Source organism: Aquarana catesbeiana, linkage group LG06 (assembly GCF_042186555.1).
Source record: "Aquarana catesbeiana isolate 2022-GZ linkage group LG06, ASM4218655v1, whole genome shotgun sequence".
Lineage (NCBI taxonomy): Eukaryota > Metazoa > Chordata > Amphibia > Anura > Ranidae > Aquarana > Aquarana catesbeiana.
The window spans coordinates 188,374,482-188,397,904 of NC_133329.1; the positions used below are offsets into that span (position 1 = coordinate 188,374,482).

The 23,423-nt window shown below is 44.9% G+C and overlaps 1 protein-coding gene across 3 annotated transcripts in view; it reads right to left on the bottom strand.

Annotated features, from left to right (window-relative positions):
- The window catches only part of SNX29 (sorting nexin 29), a 2,112,233-nt gene that overhangs the window by 1,880,491 nt on the left and 208,319 nt on the right, over nt 1-23,423 (bottom strand). For all 3 annotated transcript variants that reach the window (XM_073591167.1, XM_073591166.1, XM_073591168.1), the window contains exon 5: nt 22,714-22,894. In XM_073591167.1, coding sequence (XP_073447268.1) covers nt 22,714-22,894 — 181 coding nt within the window. The remainder of the gene's footprint in view (nt 1-22,713; nt 22,895-23,423) is intronic.

Consider the following 23,423-nt stretch of genomic DNA (forward strand, 5'->3'; position numbering starts at 1 on the left):
AGAATAACCAAAACTCCAAACAACCTAAATTTAGTGTTTTAATACACAGCTTATATAGGTTTCCGATATGGGTAACACAACAATTAATTAATATGTGAGATACCCTTGTCGTATCATTTTTCAATTTTTTCTTGTCAAATATTATTTACGCTTGTATTTGAGGGATTTTTTCTTTTCCTTTTTTTTCCCCTTTTTTTTCCCCGTTTCTTCCCCTCCCCCTTCCTTCCTTTCCATGGCAGCCTTCAGTGGTGAGGCCTGGCTAGGCCTTATGGATAAGATTCAACAATCCCATAGTTCGGGAGAAATGAGTGACAAAGACTTAGAACACGTTTTCTTAAGACTTCAACGTCTTTTGGAACGTAAAGCCAGAATATTCTGGCATAAAAAATACTTTAACAAATATATTGACAATAAAATTGTGCCTTGGGGACTGAGAATTCAAATCTTCCCCAATGTACGCAAGGCTGACGATTTATTGAAAACCAAATGGGAAGACAACTTGCAAACTTGTTCCTTCGGGATGATGAATTTACTGTGCAATCAATATGAACAAGAACTCATTACTTTAGATGAATCTATCCTACAATGGTATAATGACCATAAACTTATATCAAACAATGCAAAATTTAAGAAAAAAGAAAATGAATTGAAAGTTTATTTGGAGAGATACACTCTAGACATCATCCGAACAAAGGAAAACAAGTTTGCACGTGACACCAATGCCCATTTAAATGGATCAGCCTACAAATGGACACAAAATACAAACACGAGATCATATAGATCCACTAGTCAACGCAACATTAGAAATGGTAATGATATGACTAACTTATCACCTTCTTCCTCCCTATCATCTAGTCAATCGACGGTATATCGAGACCTGTCCGGAGACAGATTGCCAAAGAGACGAAAAAGTAACTCAGACACGGCCTCCTTGGAGTCCCCTAAAAACCAAACAGGCACCCCTGCACCTCGTCGGTCACAACCTAATCACCTTAAAGCGGCACCACCTCGCACTTCCAGCATACCTCACTCCTCGTCACAAACGTCACGCGGCCCCCAGACGTTGGCCACCCACACCATCATGTCCACAGCTCCTTCCACGGCGGTCACTGCCCCTCCTCTTCACCTCAACACGGTCACCAAGGTAAGCAATGCTAATACTGTTATTTCCCCCTTAGGCACACCTGTAACAGCTGACATGAAGTTAGCACCAATTTTTTTAGGGAAGGACCAAGAGCTAGCACAAGCCCAGAGTTTGATTTAACCCCATGTACCCCTGATCCAACATCTAACTCATCAGAATTATCCATTATCAATCTTTCTTCGTACACCCTAAATGAACATGAAGAACAGGTCCTCAAACTGGGTCTCACCTTTTGTCCTGATTCCCAGTTTGATAAATTCCATCTTATCAAGGGCCTTCACCTTTTTGCCCGCAGACTCCTATATAAAGTTATCTTTGACAAACCGAAACCCGACACATCTATAACAACACCCGACTGATCCCCCCACACCTGCTCCTATCCATGTGTTGGGTGTGCTTGTATGTCCGCGCATGCGTGGGTTTGCACATTTGTGCAAACCCACGATGCGCATGCATGGGCTCGTATGGCCGGGCTAAGTGTGAACATGATCTTTTAGTTTTAGTTTTTAAAATTAATATTAACGTGTTTTTTAGGGGATTTTCTGACGAGTGTCTTTGAAAGCTTTCTTGAGGAACTTTTTCTGAATTTTTTGAAAGTTTTTTGAGAATTTCCCAGAAATTTTTTGAAGACTTTTTTAAAAGCATATATATATTCTTTTATAAGTAATATACTTTGGTAGTTGTAATCAAGGATGAGCCTTGGTAATATGCCTGAATGAATTCTTCCCTCTCTATGTTTAGCTTTTATTTTTGGTCGTTATTTTTGATAGTCCCCTTCATTGTTTTTATTGGTTTTATATTTTATATTATATATTTGGTTCTATATTTATGCTGTTATACTTGTCTTTTTTATTAGCTAGTACCTTTATACCTGTTTCCCCAAACATAATTACTTTACACATCTGTCCACGCTGGGACCTGTTGTTCCACAGTGCCAACATATAAATAGCACCACTAGGACACTCCCACCCCAGGCCAATAGAAGGAGCTGTAGCTCCGAGCGTGTAGCCTGCTAGCCTCTTCTTTCCCTCTGTGGAAGTTCCACAGGACGTGCTACAGATCAACCAGACCATCACACAGCCTCGCACAGGGACCGGATCCAGACACAGGGACCTTCCCAGGGACTCCATATACACAGATAAGCCTACGACAGGCATGGCCAAAGTCCGGCCCGCGGGCCAATCGCGGCCCACGTTCCAGTTTTGAATGGCCCGCCTGGTTATTTGGACATATATTTCTTTTGTGGCCCTCGACGATCTCCGAGCGCCGAGGCCACTAAAGATGTATCTGCCTTGGAGGGGACAGGGAGGAGGCGGGACGAGCGCCGTACAGGAGAATTTCCTGTTTACGGGCAGCCTCTGTAATAGGAAGTCCCGTCTCCAGCACTGCCATTGGACGACTGTTCTGTCCATCAAAGGAGGCGGGACTTTCTCTTAAAGAGGCCACCGTGTAAACAGGAGATCCTCCTGTAGGTAATCTTTGGCGCTCGTGAGTGCATTCCTGGCAATGGTGCTGCATTCCTGGCAATGGTGATTGCATTCCTGGCAATGGTGATTGCATTCCTGGCAATGGTGAGTGCATTCCTGGCAATGGTGAGTGCATTCCTGGCAATGGTGAGTGCATTCCTGGCAATGGTGATTGCATTCCTGGCAATGGTGAGTGCATTCGTGGCAATGGTGAATGCATTCCTGGCAATGGTGAATGCATTCCTGGCAATGGTGAATGCATTCCCGGCAATGGCGAGTGCATTCCCGGCAATGGCGAGTGCATTCCCGGCAATGGCGAGTGCATTCCCGGCAATGGGGCTGCATTCCTGGCAATGGGGCTGCATTCCTGGCAATGGTGCTGCATTCCTGGCAATGGTGAGTGCATTCCTGGCAATGGTGCTGCATTCCTGGCAATGGTGCTGCATTCCTGGCAATAGTGCTGCATTCCTGGCAATGGTGGGTTCTGCATTCCTGGCAATAGTGGGTTCTGCATTCCTGGCAATAGTGGGTGCTGCATTCCTGGCAATAGACGGTGCTGAATTCCTAGCAATGGTGAGGGTTACATTCATGGCAATGGTGGGTCTGCAGATGGACACTTGTGAGGCTGCAGATGGGCACTGACCCTTATTTTGCTTCACAGTTCTTTATTTATTTTTTTTTTTTCGTGAAACTCTTAAACCTCTTAACCACTTCAGCCCCGGAAGGATTTACCCCCTTCCTGACCAGAGCACTTTTTACAATTTGTCACTGCGTCACTTTAACTGCTAATTGCACGGTCATGCAATGCTGTACCCAAACGAAATTTGCGTCCTTTTCTTCCCACAAATAGAGCTTTCTTTTGATGGTATTTGATCACCTCTGCGGTTTTTATTTTTTGCGCTATAAATGGAAAAAGACCAAAAATTTTGAAAAAAAAATGATATTTTCTACTTTTTGTTATAAAAAAAATCCAATAAACTCAATTTTAGTCATACATTTAGGCCAAAATGTATTCGGCCACATGTCTTTGGTAAAAAAAATGTCAATAAGCGTATACTTATTGGTTTGTGCAAAAGTTATAGCTTCTACAAACTAGGGTACATTTTCTGGAATTTACACAGCTTTTAGTTTATGACTGCCTATGTCATTTCTTGAGGTGCTAAAATGGCAGGGTAGTACAAACCCCCCCCCAATGACCCCATTTTGGAAAGCAGACACCCCAAGGAAATTGCTGAGAGGCATGTTGAGCCCATTGAATATTATTTTTTTTGTCCCAAGTGATTCAATAATGACAAAAAAAAAAAAAAAAAAATTACAAAAAGTTGTCACTAAATGATATATTGCTCACACAGGCCATGGGCATATGTGGAATTGCACCCCAAAATACATTCAACTGCTTCTCCTGAGTATGGGGATACCACATGTGTGAGACTTTTTGGGAGCCTAGCCGCGTACGGGGCCCCGAAAACCAATCACCGCCTTCAGGATTTCTAAGGGCGTAAATTTTTGATTTCACTCCTCACTACCTATCACAGTTTTGAAGGCCATAAAATGTCCAGATGGCACAAAACCCCCACAAATGACCCCATTTTGGAAAGTAGACACCCCAAGCTATTTGCTGAGAGGCATGTTGAGTCCATGGAATATTTTATATTTTAAGTTGCGGGAAAGTGACAATTTTTTTTTTTTTTTTGCATAAAGTTGTCACTAAATGATATATTGCTCACACAAGTAGACACCCCAAGCTATTTGCTGAGAGGCATGGTGAGTATTTTGAAGCTCTCATTTGTTTTTGAAAATGAAGAAAGACAAGAAAAATTTTTTTTATCTTTTTTCAATTTAAAACTTTGTGACAAAAAGTGAGGTCTGCAAAATACTCACTATACCTCTCATAAAATAGCTTGGGGTGTCTACTTTCCAAAATAGGGTCATTTGGAGGGGTTTTGTGCCACCAGGGCATTCCATGGCCTCCGAAACTGTGATAGGCAGTGAGCAGTGAAATCAAACATTTACGCCCTTAGAAAGCCTGAAGGCGGTGCTTGGTTTTCGGGGTCCCGTACGCGGCTAGGCCCCCTGTTTACATTTGACGCCAGACCGACGCTTGCGTTCGCCTTAGCGCGAGAGCACAGGGGGGGGACAGGGGTGCTTTTTTTTTTTTTTTTTTTTTTTGCTTTTTTATCTTATTTTTAAACTGTTCCCTTCATTTTTTTTTAATCATTTTTATTGTTATCTCAGGGAATGTAAATATCCCCTATGATAGCAATAGGTAGTGACAGGTACTCTTTTTATAAAAAATTGGGGTAGATCCTAGATCGCTCCTCTGCCCTCAAAGCATCTGACCACACCAAGATCGGTGTGATAAAATGCTTTCCCAATTTCCCAATGGCGATGTTTACATCCAGCGAAATCTAAGTCATGAAATGCTTGTAGCTTTCGGTTTCTTAGGCCATAGAGATGTTTGGAGCAACTCTGGTCTCTGATCAGCTCTATGGTCAGCTGGCTGAATCCCCAGCTGCATTCTCAGGTTCCCTGTTGAGACAGGAGAGCCAGAAAAAAACACAGAAGAAGGTGGGGAGGCATCATTCTGGTATAACCACTCAAAGTCGTGAATGGCCTACCTGAAGACGAAAAAATGGTTAACAATAAAACACAGTAAACGGTAAAGTATAAAAAATTGCATACCTGAAAAGCAAACATGATAAAACATAATAACAATAAAACATTGCAGAATAGAATACAGTAAAAAAGAGCAGAACAATAGAGAGAGAATAGAGAGAGAGAGAACAATGAAACGACAACTATTTTTTTTTATTTTATATATTCTTTGTGTTTTTTTTTTTTTTTTTTTACACTTTTTTTTGTAACTGTAACTTTTATAACTGTAACCGGTTCCAGGTTCGGTTCTCTCAAAATGCGATGGCATTTTGGGAGACCCTGTGAAAGTGTGCCTAGTCTGTGCAATGCTGTACCCTACGCTAATACTCAACTAGTGTATGGTAGCGTTCAAAACATTCACCAATGCAAAGACCAGGATTGTCAGGACAGAAGGGACAATAATAGCGGGTGTCACGCCTATATCCGCACTTGCTGCAGACACGACATCTTTTTTGGGGGGGTTCGTTGGGTAGGGGTACTCAGGAGGACATAAAAATGCCTCTCATGCAGCCGACTGCATTTGGTTGGGGATGTGAATGGGGGAAGTACGGGTGCTGCAGAAGCAGTGGGTTCTCAATTAGGATTGACGAATGCAGCAGGAAGGGCACTATGGGCACGACGGGCCTGTTTGTCTTCTTCTTGGTGGCAGCGGGACACTACTTGTGCTTGCCACCTCACCAGCTTGAACTGCACTTATGGGGCTTGCCACATCACCAACTGTTAATGCAGTGCTGGTTTGACTATGATTGGGGTGTACTAGGCCGCTGGTGCTTGCCAGTTCACCAAAACGCTACCAAAAAACTGTTAGCGATCGCAGGGATCAGGCCTGACTCTGCGAACACTGCAGTTATGTGTGTAGTGTTTTGTAAGTGACAGTGATCAATCAATACTGCACTTGGGTGGGCTGGGCCGGGCGGAGGGGCAAAACGCAGGTGCTAGCAGGTATCTGGGCTGATCCCACTAACACTGCGTTTTTGGAAACCCTAAACTGCTGGGGACGCTAGTATAGATCTGATTGGATCAGATATTGATCCGTTCAGATACTATGCCACTAAGGGAGGTGTACGGTGCGTGCGTGGGTGTTAGCGCTACTGGCACTAACCTGACGCTGCCTGGGGCTGGTGCTTGCCAGTTCACCAAAACGCTACCAAAAAAACTGTTAGCGATCGCAGGGATCAGGCCTGACTCTGCGAACGCTGAAGTTATGTGTGTTTAGTGTTTTGTAAGTGACAGTGATCGATCGATACTGCACTTGGGTGGGCTGGGCCAGGCGGAGGGGCAAAACGCAGGTGCTAGCAGGTATCTGGGCTGATCCCACTAACACTGCGTTTTTGGGAACCCTAAACTGCTGGGAACGCTAGTATAGATCTGATCGGATCAGATGTTGATCCGTTCAGATACTATACCACTAAGGGAGGCGTATGCTGCGTGCGTGGGTGTTAGCAGTACTGGCGCTAACCTGACGCTGCCTGGGGCGACACATATCACCGCCGGGCGATCAGGGGGCTAAACCTTTATTCGGTAATAAAAGGCGGGTGCCCTGACACTATAAAAAATTAACTAGCTAACCAGCGTCACCCGTAACAGTTATACGGTGATCACTGGGGAAAGGGTTAACTAGGGGGCAATCAAGGGGTTAAAACCTTTATTAGGTAGTATATGGGGGTCCCTGACGCTATAAAACGCTGACGGTGAACCTATATATTTACCTCCCTAACTAGCGTCACCAATGACACTAATACAGCGATCAGAAAAATGATCGCTTAGTGACACTGGGGACGGGGGGTGATCCAGGGGTTAAAACTTTATTAGGGGGGGTTAGGGGGGTACCCTAGACCTAAAGGGGGCTAACACTAACTGCCCTACCACACTAACTGTCACAAACTGACACCAATGCAGTAATCAGAAAAAAAAAACTGCTTGGTGTCAGTGTGACGGGGAGGGGGGGAGGGGTGATTAGGGGGTGATCGGGGGTGTAATGTGTGCCTGGCATGTTCTACTGTGTGTGTGTTGTGTTTTACACTCATATTGATGTCTTCTCTCCTCGGCGCCGGAACGGAAAATACCGAGCCGAGGAGAGATGACATCACTTCCTCTGTTGCTGTTTACTATACAGCAGCAGAGGAATGATCTCATTGGCCGGGAGCGATCCCGAGGGGGGGGCCACGAATGGAAGGCCTCCTCCTCACCTCTGATCGCTGGGGGAGAAATGCTGACCGCCTCGGGCACCGGGGGGGTCCTATCGGACCCCCCGCCCGCGGGAGGCAGATCACGTACAGGTACGTGATTCTGCCTGCCCGTGCCATTCTGCCGACATATATCGTCGTGAGGCGGTCGGCAAGTGGTTAAAGTGAAGGTGCATGTTATACGCTAATAAATACGGTATATCCAAATAATACGCCCAAGCTCATCTCTTTACTCACACACAGCCACAAAGGCAAGAGAATTCTTGTTGGGCAGCGTATTAGTGCTTGAACGAACACACTTAGACTGAATTTTAATGGTTCAAAGAATGTTAGGCAAAATGGTCGGCCCTCACGCATGTTCACTTCATCAAATCTGGCCCTCTTTGAAAAAAGTTTGGACACCCCTGGCCTATGATGTTCTTACTTTTTGTAAGTGTGTTTTTATACCTTGCCATTAAAGCTGCTTTTAATACTGCACTTAGGTGGCGCTTCCTGTGTTCTCCCTTTTGTCACCCTCCTGCAGACAGACCACTCTACTATGTTTACCTGTTTATGTGCAATTGTTTTTCTGACAAAACCTACTACTAGATCTCAAAATTCATCTATACTGTTACGTTTGTTCCTTATACATGTTCTCTGATCTGTTTGTAAGTTATCACGGCACCTATGATCTCTCAGAGACCCTTGCCTCAACTCCCACCCGATATCCCACCCTCCTCCAGATCTCGCCCAGGTGATCTTGGGCTTGGATCTAACCATTTCCTTATCCTCCCACCCCTACTCCCTCTCTATTTGATATATCTCTGAGAACTCGTGGACCCCCTGACCCTTGCATCACTTTTTGTAGTGCTCCAGGGATTTGTAATACCACACCCCCGATGACTCGACTAAGTACCTGCAAAACATTGTCAATATACATTGGATCCCGCATACAGACCTAAAATGGTTGCTCTCAGTCTGATGGGTTAACTCCTCATATTTCACTCTCTGCTAACCGTTTTGACTTCATTATGTTTACATGTGTTATTTAGCTCAAGTTTCTTCATATTTTGAGGTATAACCCACCCACACACAGCTCTGTCTGGGCATACCCGATGAAGAGCTACCTGCACATCACATTCCCCTCGACGCTCGCTCATAGACAGTGCCTCATCATATAACTTATTCTTTATAATCCTAAATCCTGAGTCACTTTATTGTCGATGGCCTGGCTATTCTCACTGCCATTCTACACCAATATATCTTCATATAGACGGCTCCTGTGTCCCCCACAGTTGTTACTGCTGCCTCCCATTAGCCTGTGGACATCCCCTATTGGACTCTCCCTAGGCTACACAACCCCCTCTGTTCAGGTACTTCTGATCTGCCCAGACGGGATTCGCACACCCCACCCATCTCTACCAACTACAATGCCCCCCCCCCGCTTTTCTCCATCTAAACTTCCTCTCCTGGCTTCCTCCCTCTCTCCTCTTTATTTCCTGTCTTCACCGGGAGGAGAAGACTAGATTTAGTCAACGCATTCCTAACAGGCCCCTTCCTCATTTCACACCATGGCTCCGCACACATTGATTAGACATTCCGACAACAAAATCCATGGATTTTTTCCAACGGATGTTGGCTCAAACTTGTTTTGTGTACACACGGTCGCACAAAGTTGTCGGAATTTCCGATCGCCAAGAACGCGGTGACGTACACCACGTACGAGGAGACTAGAAAAGGCCAGTTCAGAACCAAGCGCGGCACCCTTTGGGCTCCTTTTGCTAATCTTGTGTTAGTAAAAGTTTGGTGAGAGACGATTCGCGCTTTTTTAGACTTGTGGTTTTCAGATCGTTTTCTGCTGTTCAGTTTGTGCTTGTGGGTTTGTATCTGCTCTTCAGTGCGTGCAGTCAGTTCGTATTGTACTATTCAGTGCGATCTTGTCCGCTCGTTACTGTTTTTCAGGTCGCTCTTCACAGGCCTTGCTGTTCTTCAGTGCATTCTGTTACTTCTGAGCAGCCGACCGTTTTCTAGCCATGTTGCGTATACGTACTCCTCGTAGAGTTCGGGCTGTGCGGGGGCTTGGTGTTGGGGTCCTTACCTTGACACAAGTCCAGTCCATGGACAGCGTGGGGAGGAGTTCATGGACCAAGAATTGGTTGCTTCAGCGTGACCAGTTCTGTCATATGCCTTTGCTCCGTGAGATCCGTGAGAATAATCCTGATGATTTCAGGAACTTTCTCAGGATGACGGACCCCGTATTTCACCGTTTGTTGGCTTTGCTGACTCCCTATATCAGCAGGCAGGATACCTGCATGAGGCAAGCCATCACTCCGGAGCAGAGGCTCATCGCCACCCTGCGGTACTTGGCAACGGGGCAAAGCCTGCAGGACTTGAAGTTCTCGACAGGCATCTCCCCCCAGGCTCTGGGGATCATTATCCCAGAGACCTGTTCTGCCATCATACAGGTCCTGCAGAAGGAGTATATGAAGGTAAGTTTTTTATCCTTTAATATCACATTTTATTGTATTTAATGTTTGCTAATATATTGTATTTCTTTCCTCATTCCCAAATTACCATGATTGTAATATGCTGTGAATGTCCCCTTTGTCCTCATGCATGCTGGATTTTTAGGTAATTATTTTTGTTGTCCTTCATACATATTTGCCTTCACTTACCTCCCCAGCATACTCTCCTGGCCCTATATTCACCTCATGTAGTCACTTAACAATGTATGTTATCAGCTCCATAGTAGTGCTTTACCCCAAACACCCCCTAAAATGTTTTAAAATGTGATTTGTGCTTTAAATTCAGGCAGAGTGCCAGAGGCTTTTTTTTTGGGGGGTCCCCGAATCATTTTTAACCCTCCCTCCCCCCAACTGCTAAGTCAGCTGATAACAATTCTCTATCTATCCTCAATCATCTATCTGCTGACTTTGCCAAACCCATACACACTATACCCATCTCTTTTGTGGTCAGATTTATGGATGAATTACCCAAAGTGCAAGGGCCTGCCTGTATACTTTCAAATGGTACTGTTTCAAGTTTCTGTATACTATTATTATCTTGATAGGTAATAGCAGAATGTCCAAATGTGCTCAAATGTGTACAATGTGTATTTATATCTTTGTATTATGACATTTCTTACCTGTCCAGTGGGCTGCCAATAGTGTAACTAAGGAGGGGCTGTTCAAAGTAATACCCATTATTTAGGCATTCATCTCTCAATGAAGTGGAGAAGGTTACCTGTCCAAGATCCCCCCCCATAATGTTAGAAATGGCCCATGGGGGGGGGATCAAATAAATGTTATCTTGATGTTGGCCAAGAATGTTTGTGTCTAATCTGCTTTCCCTGTTTATGTGCAAAATGACTAAATTTTTTTTTTGTTTGACTCCACAGTTTCCTTCCACGCCACAGGAATGGCAGACTGTGACCTCCCACTTTGCCCAGCAGTGGGGCTTTCCTAACTGCGGAGGGGCAATTGATGGGAAACATGTCCACATCGTCCCACCACCCAACTCGGGGTCGTACTATTATAATTATAAGGGGTTCAATAGTATTGTGATGTTGGCGGTGGTGTCAGCTACTTACGAGTTCATGTATGTGGACGTGGGGAAGAATGGCCGGTTGTCCGATGGTGGTATCATCGCCCAGACGGAGTTCTACGGGCGTCTACAGAATGGCAGATTGGACCTGCCACCTCCAGAAGACAATGTGGAAGGACTCTTTCGTCTTCGTTGCGGATGAAACGTTTGCGCTGGGGGACCATCTTATGCGGCCATTCTCGATGAGGACCCTCACCCCGGACCAGAGGGTTTTTAATTACCGGCTGGCCAGAGCCAGAAGAGTGGTGGACAACACGTTTGGAATCATGGCCAGCTGGTTCCGCCTATTTCTTACACCCATACATATGGCAGAGTATAAAATGAATCATATAATCCTGGCGTGCTGTGTTCTACACAACTTTTTACAGAAACATTCTGCCAACTATGCTGGCTCAGTTGGGCCTGAGGCTGGAATTCAAAATGAAACAACCCTGACGGCGCTTGAAAGTGGTCGTCCTGGCTTGCCCCCCCACTTTGCGGGTAGGGGGGCTATCAATATGCCAGACAATGTCTGAAACCTTTTTATAATTAAAAAAAATAACTACTCAAATCTTTGGTGACATTTACTGCTTGTGTTTGTTTTAGCTGACCCTAACAGAAATGTGGTGAGTCCTGAAAATGGCGTGATTGTGTAACCTTACAAAACACTGTTGGATGTTATTTACTAAAGGCAAAGACACTTTGCACTACAAGTGCACTTGAAACTGCACTTGTAGTGCAAAGTGGATTTGCCCTTAGGAAATAACACCCATTGTCACAGAAAACACCAATTAGAGCACCACAAAAGTGTTGTAGCATTAAGACAATAATCCACACATTCTTGATTAACAATCTTTTTAATACCAGCATAATCATATGTGCATTTAGAAAAGGTTTTTAAAACAAACCAACATGTTTGTTGTATAACAATTTTTGGGGTCACATTAGAAAAAGTAGAAATGTCCATTTAAGATAAAACAGGCATGTTTAAAACCAACAAGAAAGACACACATCTTACTTACTTACAAAGTTCACTTTTGGTAGTACTTGAAGGCAATATCAGATATGAGTATTTACAAACTTTGTTTGGTATTGCGTTCAGATGGGGTGAAGTCACCCCAGGAAAAGCCAAATTTTGAAGATGCACACAAATTTACGAATGTCAACATGTGCTACCTGCCATCACGAGGGATCAAGGGACGTGTTTTGGGGGTGCAACCCCTTCCTCACAGCTACTTTATTATTGAGGAAGGGGTTGCACCCCCAAAACGCGTCCATTGATCTCCTGTGATCTCCTGTGATGGCAGATAGCACATGTTGACACACTGTGTGCATCTTCAAAATTTGGCTTTTCTCAAATTTGTCAAAAAATGTCAAAACTTTTTAGCACACAAAAAACAAAGGGATTTGGAGGGGTTTTAAACTCTCCCTAAAACATCAATGATGTTCTTCATTTTTTGAACAACATCATTGATGTTTTTCTTGATGTTTTCCAAGTCCCTATTACACCCTATGATCTCCCCAATCAGGATCTGTGCACTTTCCGAGGTGAAAGGATCTGGATCCACAACATCACGATCACCTAAAAAGATAGAAACCAAAAACACACCATGTATTATAAATATGCCGGCATCCATCTCTTACCTGAGCCTGTGGTCGCAGACACTCACCTGTTGTGGTGCCAATTTCCACCACATCTTCCTCCTCCTGCTCTGCTTGTCTTGGGTGGATTTCCACTTCTTCCAGAGGTGGGGGGTCTCTGGTCTCCTTGGATGAGGGGTGTCCTCCGAGTCTTTTCTCCCCTATGTAAAAAAAAATAGGTATACTTAGCACACAGATATTTGATGGCAGAACTATAAATATGAAACATTGCTTGGAAGTGGGGTACAATTGTCTATTTTGGCAGAGTTCCAAGATGTAGAAATTTTATTGTCCTTTGTAAAGCTTCAATACTTTACCTGTTTTGTACAAGCTTCACAGATGGAGACACCCCTATAGTATACACTGGAGCACCTGTGTGGGCCCCCTAATAAAAAGGGTGTTCTTGTGTCCCACACTAGTGCTCCAGCGTCCAGATGTGAAAACTGCTGCTGAGTGTCCTCTCCTTAGACAGAATCTAGTTTGCATTTCATTCTAGTAACAAACCCATCTACACAACCAAATTAGTTTCAGACAAGTAGACCCAAAAAATGTGGGCAAATGCATATGGCCAAAACAATGATGTTTTATAGGCCGAAAGAACAATGTTTTATACGAACGAATAATGTGCCCATGAACATGAAAGTTGCCTTTTGAAACTGGAGAACAAATAAGAAAAGCACATGGAGCAGCACGAACGTAATAAACATAAAGAATAGGAACACAGGACAACTACTTACTTTTTTGCAGCACTCTCCAGATCTTTCGGTACTGCTCATGCTCTCTTAATTTCAGGTCCGACCCGACCACCGCTCCCTGAGCTGATCTTTTGATCGTCGTACCCCGAAATTCCGGTGCAGACTCTTGACCACTTTCGCCATGCTCTTGGCCTTTCTGACATTGGGGTTGGGGTAAGGTCCATACTCCCCGTCATAGCCGGTCTTCTTCAGGATGTCGACCATCTCCAACATCTCCTCAAAGGACATATTCGATGCCTTAAATCTTCTCCTTCTGGATCCAGACGTTTCAGGCTCCGGGCTTTCCTCCTCCTCCTCGTTGTTGTAATTAGCACGCACCTGCTGTGTCTCCGCCATGTGCTCTTCCCCCACTGCGCCGAACGAGAAGGGGCGGGGAATAGACTAGAAAGAACGTCAGGGGCGGGCGGAGTTACACGCATGCACAGTGTGTATAAAGCTTAACGCGCGTGCGTAGTACGTACGATCTGTGAGCAGAGGAAGGAGTATCGGAGGCGCCGATCGTGATAACGAAGGTAAGAGCAAAACTTGGGCCTATACTGCTTCTAGATTGAGGCCTATATTGTAACAAGATTAGGAGAGTTTTGCCTGCCATTAGGGTTTGTCTTGTGTTGTGTCTTGCAGATAAAATGGATGGCTTCAATGACCACAACTTCCTCCCCCTGTTCATAGACAAGTACAGGGAGCTGCCCTGTCTGTGGCAGGTGAAACATCCACATTATAATCATAAACAAAAGAGGCAGACAGCGCTGGAGAAACTGCTGGAGTCGGTGGTCCCCACGGCAAACATCCCCTATTTAAAAGCCAAAATTGGTGGCCTGAGGAGCACTTATCTTAGGGAGCGCAAGAAGGTCACGGATTCCCAGAGATCCGGAGCTGCAGCAGATGACATTTATGTCCCCAGGCTGTGGTACTATGAGAGACTGAGATTTCTGTCAGACCAGACTGGAGTCAGGGAATCCCTCTCAACCCTTCCTTCCACTCTTCCTTCCACCCCAGCTGAGGCTTCCGATGTCCAACCTGGGACTTCCAGCCAGGAAGAAGTGGAGGAGCCCAGATGGAGTCACGTATAGCATTCTTCTACAGATTTCTGGTCAATAAATAAATGATGTTTACTAGATGTTATTATTGATCACTAATTGCTGATTTAATACAGTTTTTTACATATCAATAGACAGTAGTGGGCAAAAATAATTGGGACAAGTATGAAAAATGCTGGGCTCAGAAGGATAGTCTGTTATATTTGTTAACATTCAATTTGCAACAGTCATGAGATGAAAATTGTGTGTGATTGATGAATAAAAAACTAAAACTATGTCCCTTTTTCATACACAGGAATGGCTCAGCCAGGACGAGGCTCTGGAATGTGGCACACAGCAGGAGGCTGTGGAATGTGGCAGCCAGGAGGAGGCGGCGGTTAGTGGCAGCCAGGAGGAGGCGGCGCTAAGTGGCAGCCAGGAGAAGCCTGGGCCCAGTAGGAGCCTGACAGAATCGCAGGTTCCTCCCCTCCTCCTTCCAAACAAAAGACCCAGGAAGGGGAGTCACGTGCAGGATTTAGCTCTCAGGCTCATTCAGGAGGCTTCTGCATCCCTCAGAGCCTTACCCACTCCTGAAGAGACCTTTGCCTGCATGGCTGCCACCAAACTGAAGGGCATGCAGGAGAGTCAACGCCTCATGTGTGAGAAACTTCTTTATAAAGTCCTAACTAAGGGGGTGAGTGGCAAAATCACACCCAATACCGACGTGATTGAGTTGGACCATCCTCCTCCTCCTCCTGCCACAACTACACCACCACAGCCACAGCGTGGAAGGAAGCATGGAAGGAAGACCAGAGAGTGATGACCTGGGTTCAGTCTGGTCTGACAAAAGATCCAGGCTCTTGTATGACCACAGCTTGGGGACACAGATGTCCTGTCTGCTGCTTTCAGGATCTCTGGGACTTCGGGACCAGACTGCACTCCCTTAGATACGGACTCCTCAGGCCACCAATTTTGAAGTAAAATAATTGATGTGTGCCCTGGGGGCCAAAGGCTTCGCCAATTTATGATGTTTATCCAGCGTTGCCTCCCTCTTTGTTTGGTTATGAGCCCTTAATAAAAGAATTTTTGGTTCAATTATACTCGCCTATGTGTATTTTCCTTCAAAAAGGACAGTTTGTTTGTAAGGAGGCAGGTACATTTCAAAACTACAATGTGAAATTAACAAGGGACACCAACACCAAGCAACCTCCTTGAGATTAAATAATACAAGATAATAATGGTGTTGTAGTAACTTGACACACAAAACACACACAAAAATATTATGGAGTAAAACCCAAAAAAACTAAAAAAATACTTCAGCCTGGAAAAAAATACAAACCCCCCAAAAAAAAAAAAAAAAAAAAAAAAAAAAAAAATCAGCCTTGAAAAAAATACAAAACAAAACAACAAAAAAGAAATTTGGTCAGATGTGACAAATCAAAATATATTGAGGGAATCACGATAAATAATAAAGAAAGAAGTTTGTGAGAAGTCTGTGTGAATATAAGCAGCAAAACTACTTCATTCTTCTCACATTATAAAGAAGAAGAGAGTGCGCTGTATTAAACCATTTTTTACATTGCAGCGTGACGAAAGTGCTCTATCCATTCCGAGCGCTAATTTTACCAGACCGAGCTGTTCCGCCTCGGAATTTCTTCTGAGCATGCGTGGCACTTTGTGCATCGGAATTGTCCACACACAGTCGGAATTGACGCAATCGGATTTTGTTGTCGGAAAATTTTATAGCCTGCTCTCAAACTTTGTGTGTCAGAAAATCCGATGGAAAATGTCCGATGGAGCCCACACACGGTCGGAATTTCCGACAACATGCTCCGATCGCACATTTTCCGTCGGAACATCCGACCGTGTGTACGGGGCATTATTGTACAAGGGCTGAATTCCCCCAAAAAACAAGTCAAGGCCTTACGATCGTTTGCTTCAGTTCATGTAGTTTGCCTCCAGGAAACCCACTTCACAAACCAATTCTCCCCCAAATCTGTTGGCGCCTTTTACCCACCACTAAACAAAGGGGAGTCCTAGTGGCTTTCCACTGCACTACCCACTTCACACTTCAGGAGGAGATTAAGGACCCTGAAGGCAGATACTTCATTTTGATAGGTCATCTTGATGTTGAGGTTACAGTGGTGTCCTGCTACCCACCAAATCGTAATCCCACATGTTTTCCATCACATCTTCTACAAGTTGTTGACACACAAACATGGCACCGTTTTGATTTGCGCTGACTCTAACCAGGTTATCTACCCCTTTTTGGACAAATCACCATTTTAAGCCTCCACAAATCCAAACAAACTTTCCAACAATTGCTGTATCGCCACTTACTACTAGACTCCTGGAGGGTGGTCAACCCTGTCAGACGACAGTACATTTTCTACTCGCACCCCCATAAAACACTGTCACGCATTGACACATCTTCATCTCAATCGGGTCTTCACCCACGCTGCTGTCCTCGGTCATCCTACCATTTACTTGGTCAGACCACAATGCCGTCCTCACCTCTCTAGAATCCCTAATGCCCAGGCAGATGGACCACACTTGGTGCCTAAATGACACCCTCTTGGCCCACCCTTCACACCGCATGGAAATCTCCCTAGCCATCAAGAACTACATAACCCATAATGTTACAGATATTATTAGCCACCCATCTCAAGAGGGAATACCGAGCCCTACACAAAAAACTAGAAACCACTTTTCAACGATCTCTTGCCGCCTTTCAAAACCATCCTACACTTACACACAGGCAGGCCTTGGATCTTTTCCTGACTGGATCAGCTGAAAAAGCCTTACGCCAATCCAGGCTTAAAAATTTTCCGAAAGCAAAGAAACCGGATACCTTCCTTGCACTATCCCTTCGTAGAATGGACCGTGCCTACAAATCAATCAGACTGAAAGTCGGGAGGTATGCCTACTCCAGCGACCGTATAAAAGTCCTGTCTGTCTTCTGAAAGCACTTGGCCAAACTCTATTCGGCTTGATAGTGGGTTTGATGAAGCATGCGCCTCAGCACTCGGTGGTTTCACGGCTTCGTATTATAAACACTATGCCGACTTACTCACACCCCTTCTGACTAGAGCCTTCAACTATATTCTAAAAGGATATTCTTTTCAAGCTGACTTTCTCACAGCCATTGTCTCCATGCTGCCAAAACCTCAAACAGGCCAACTATTGACCCATTTCCTTACTAAACATAGACCTCAAACTTATTGCGAAAATCATCTCCACCCGCTTAAATTTGATTATAGGGTCTCTAATCCATAAAGATCAAGTTGGGTTTATCCCTCTGAGACAAGCCGGAGACAATGTCAGTAGGGCAATTCTACAACAACACGCGGCCCGTTCACGTCGTATCCCTGCATGCTTAGTATCATTGGATAACAAAAAGGCCTTTGATTCCCTCTCCTGGTCATACCTCCCTTTTGTACTACAAAGATTGGGTTTTGGACCACATTTTCTCCACTGGGTTCCCTCCCTATATACCTCTCCCTCAGCATACCTCAAGTATGCAGGCTACAAATCGGATCCATTTTCAGTGTGTCGTGGAACAAGGCAGGGCTGCCCCCTGTCCCTGCTTCTTTTCACCCTTGCAAATGAACCCCTAGCCCACCTTATACGTTCTAACCTGAACATAAAGGGCCTGGAAATGGGTGGCATCCACCATAAACTTTGCCTGTTTGCGGATGACATCCTCCTCTTTCTCTCCTCCCCACTGACATCCACTCCCACCCTCCTCTCAATCTTGGACCGATTCGTAGCAATTTCAGGACTAGTTGTGAACCCGCAGAAATCTAGAGTCCTTAACATTTCTCTATCCCAGCCGATGCTTTCACAACTTAAGCAGACCCTCCCTTTTTCCTGGTCGCCCCAATTTATTTCATACCTGGGCATTAAACTTACCACTGACCCTGCCACCCTATACTCAGCCAACTACCCACCCATGTTGACCCATTTATCTAATCTCATGTCTTCCTGGGCTGCCTTACCCCTGGCGTGGCTGGGACGTCTTACAGTGACTAAAATGGCGATGCTCCCTAAAATTTTATATTTGTTCAGAGTGTTACCAATCCAATGCCATCTCACTTTCTCTGAATACTACAACGCAGAGTCCTCGCCTACGTCTGGGGTAAGACCAGACCTTGTGTGGCAAGATCAACACTGTATTTACACAAACGGCAAGGTGACCTTGGTCTCCCACACTTCGCCAAATATTACCAGGCAAATTTTATATTTGTTCAGAGTGTTACCAATCCAATGCCATCTCATTTCCTCTGAATACTACAACGCAGAGTCCTCGCCTACGTCTGGGGTAAGACCAGACCTTGTGTGGCAAGATCAACACTGTATTTACACAAACTGCAAGGTGACCTTGTTCTCTCACACTTCGCCAAATATTACCAGGCAGCCCAAATGGCCTTTCTACCAAAATATCACGCTTTCATGAAACACCTATCTGGGTATCAGTGGAATCCGTAGAGTGTGATCCCCTTTCTGTGGCCAACTTACTGTGGCTTCGCCCTAGCGACCGCAAGACAGTAAGGAACCCGGTCGCCTGTCACTCCCTGCGAATGTGGGATAATCTTAAGGCCAAAGTTAGATTCCAATCTCCCCATAACCCTGTTCTATCCTATTCGCAGAACCCCGCCTTTTATTCGGCGTGGACGCCCCCCGCTTCCTTTAACTGATGGTCTGCAGCCAACCTAATCCAGGCTCATGAATTCACAACTATCGACACATTTAAAACATTTCCCAATCTTTGCCAAACATACAGAAATTCCCGATTCCGAAATCTTCCGCTACCTTCAATTTAAACAAAAGACTCTCATGCATGGGGCCTAATCTCCTCTTAATTATTAGATCCACTACTACACACATCCCTGCACTACGTTAAAAAATGGGAATGGGAATATCTGGGCCTCCACAAAATTGGCTTTGCAGAATTCTGTAGCCTCTGAAACAAATTACAAAGTAATGATGCGCTGGTACCTGGTCCCCTCCCGGATTACCAAATCTCTACTGTCATATTCCCCTGCTTGTTTCCGAGGATGTCCAGATGAAGTCACACACCTACATATCTGGTGGAGTTGTCCACTAGTTCACTCATATTGGACAGACATCTTTAATATCCTTTCCACGCTTACTGGTAACACCATAGCCCCCGACCCAACCATACCCCTACTTAATAAGAAACCTCCCGATATAACCTTCAGTTCAAGTTACTCTTATGCTGTGTACACACGGTCGGACTTTTCGACCGGATTGGTCCGACGGACGCCGACAAACCAAATCCGGCGGACAATCCGATCGTGTGTGGGCTTCACCGGACCTTCAGCGGTCTTTTCCACTCGCAAATCTGACGGACTTTAGATTTGGAACATGCTTCAAATCTTTACGTCGTAACTCCGCCGGACCCAGAAATCCACTTGTCTGTATGCTAGTCCGACAGACAAAAACCCATGCTAGGGCAGCTATTGGCTACTGGCTATCAACTTCCTCATTTTAGTCATCACGTACGAATCCGTCTGACTTTTGTGTGATCGTATGTAGTTAAGTCCGTTCGTTAGAAAGTCCGCCGCAAGTCCGCCAAAAGTCTGTCGGACGGGCTGTCGGACTTTTGTAGCCGAAAAGTCCGACCGTGTGTACGCAGCATTACAGGTAACAACTGCTGCAAAGCAAACCATTGCGAAGACCTGGAAAACCCCATGCCTCACAGTCCTGGAAACAAAGAATAGAGTTACCAGAGCCATGATTTACGCCAAAATAGAAGCAGTTCTCCTAGACAGGGTCCAAAAATGTGAACGCCTTTGGAAACCTTGGGTCGAACATTATCTACCCCCTGACTTTGACAACACCCTACTACTACCCTGAATAACTATTCTGGCAACTTTGTTTACCCATAGAGACTAGATCCCCATCCCCACTCCCCTCCTCCCGGTGAAACCCCCCCTTTTTTTCTCTTTGTCCCTCATCTTCTCTTTCAAAGCTGCATTCCCCCTCTTCCTCTACTCCCCCGCCTTTCTCACCTCCTCTCTCCATCTTTTTTCTCCCCCTCTCTTCAGCTCTTCTCTCCTTGATGTAAACTTCTCAGCTCTAACCGACATCAATACTCATTTTGTTGAAGCTAGGCATCTCTGTCGGTCCACAATCGCCCTAAGTCAAGATCCTTGAATGCTTACAGGCCCATTGCACAATCTAACCTATATGCGGTATGAGGACACTCAGACATGGGCGTAGCATAAGGGGTTGCAGGGTTCACAATCGCAACCCCGCCCCTAGCTCAAGGGGGCCCCTGCAGCCTCCCTGTCATATTTTCATATCATCCACAAAGTCCAGCTACGATCTGCCCTAGGGCCCCACAGCCACGCTCCAGTACTGGGCTACCACCTTGCCTACCACAGTCTACACCCCTCTGTTCTCATTGGCAGGGGAGATGCTGTGAGCCATTTCCTGAATGGACAGGAGCATGGAGTGAGAACAGCCCAGGATGGGGAAGTGTCTGTGCTGTGTGCTGGCAACATGGATTGGTAACCAAGCTCAGCAAGTTAAGAGGAGGAGAGTGCTGTCCTGTAGCCACAATGGGACCGATATCACTGGTGAGGTAAGACACCACTCAGTGTCTTCTAGTCACTAGCAGGGATTCTCTGTAACCCCCCCCCGCCATCCAGGGATGTCCGCTTACCTCACTTCCCTGACAACTGGGGAAAAGACACGCACCCCCGGGAGGTGGCCTTCCCCCGACACCTGCCAACACTGACAGAGAAACCTTCAGAAATTGCTAAAACAAATCCCTTAACATCACTTGAGGGGCCCGCGAGGGGCTCCTGAGGGGCCACAGGCTCCAGATTTCAAGTGATGTGGCTTTGCCCCCCAGATCTAAGTTTTGCACCCCCCCAAAGCCCTCTGACCACCCCCTCCGCCCTGGATGCTATGCCTGCTGCTGAGCTTCTTTCCCAGTACAGCACTCTACACTGCTCCTCCTCCGTAGGGCTGAAATCACATTCCTTTACAACACAGCCAGTCAGCCATGATCTGCGTAGGGTGTATTTGCCTACTGCAACTACACTGCCATTCTGACCAGGGTATTTCACAGGTCAGAACGGCAACATAAAAGCCAGATACACCCTGTAAAGGGTGATAGACTGTGTGTAAAGGAATGTGATTTCAGCCCTGTGTATTGTGGGGGGGGGGGCTGTTTACAGTGCTGGAATGGGAAAGGAGCTCTGACAAATGACCTGCCAGGGTTCCCTGTCCCCTGATTCTCCAGCAGTGATCCCTGTCCTCTGATTTTCTAGGGGTGATCCCTGTCCTCTAATGTAAAGAGGAACTCTGGGAACTCTAAACTCTTAAGCCACTTTGAGTATCTTGGCATGTGGTGGGTGTATCTGCACACACGGTGGAAGTGGTGGGTGATAGTGGAGGGGGCCCAGGTCAACTTTTGCATCAGGGCCCATAAGCTTCAAGCTATGCCTCTGCACTCAGATATCTAGTTCCTGGCAAACCTCCAAGTGACTTCATCAGGAGTCACCAATAATCAACCAAGGTTCTCAGAGATCAAAACGGTTCCTAGACCACAACTAACCATAATCCCCTGCATGTCATTTATCTGGCCTGCGTTGTGTAGTTATATGTTGCTTTATCTTACTTTGCTGATATTTTCTGTATGTTTTGTTGCACAGGGCTGCGTCCCTACCTCTTCATTGAGTTACTACTCTACCATTAACCACCCCCCCCCCCATCCAAGGGAAAATGTCTTTCAGTTGTATTCTGTTGAGATTTCTTGTTTTCTTCTACCTTCAATAAAACATTTGAACAAGATACCATATCAAACAGTGTAATCAATTTCAAGACTGAAGGGAAAAAAACATGCATAAAGCCCCAAAAACATTGATACATGAGAAAAATTGTGAAAATATAGATAGGGTTTTACCTTAGAGCAGAGGAAAAAGTATAAAACCTCCTAGGACACAGCCAAAAACCGCTGCATAATGGTTAGGGTGGAGTTATATGAGGGCTGGCCTTCACCTTTTTTCTGTTTGCCAATATACACCCCCTGAAGGCAGCTGCATATAACCAAATTGTTCAAGAATTACTATCTCCCATTGTTCCTCATTGAACGCTAAAAAATTTGATTTACAATTTTAAGGTTTAATACTATTTTAATGTACTTCTGACCCTTTCAACATAGCATTATACTCTAACCTGCATCATTCATTTTTGGTCAATTGGGTTTTCTAAAACGATAAGCTACTGTTTTATAAATGTGCTGATCAACATTACCTAAGCCTGTTTGTATCTCCAAGCAGCATATGTAAGTAACGCTCAAGAGAATGTTCATTCAAAGCACAGCGCAGCCAAGCACGGCCCCTCCCAATGTCAGTTGTTATGGTCTTCAAAGAGTAGAATCTCTGAAGTTCATGCTTGTTAAGTATTTCTTTCACATACACCCAAAACATTGGATCTGTAAAGAAGAAATAAAACAATAAGTCATGTATGACTGTTATAGTGATATGCAAGAAACATGTTTAAAACGCATAAGGAAAGATTTATATACTTACAGTCCAATTTTTTTTATCTATACTTGTTTTGTTATGTTACAGAAAATCAGTTTCTATGAGTAAGTCATAACAATTGACAACTGCACTTTCTCTTTCTGATTCTTTCATACTGGATGTACTTTGATTGTATGATTTATACTTACCGTACTTTGGGGTCAATCAGTAAAGGATTCCACAAGCGTTATAAAGGTCACATGACTCATTTTTCAGAAAGAGTCAATTCATCAAAGTAAAATTTTGAATGTGAGGTAAATACCACAAAAATGAGATAGATGAGTAAAGTCAGTTCACTGAAAAACACACACATTCATTAATTATCACCTGGGGTAGGCACTTGTTATTTTAGTAATGCACAAAATAACAATGCGAGGAACTCTGCACTGGCCAGTAAGTTAAAAGTATACCATGCATTAGTGTGAAATTATTCTACCC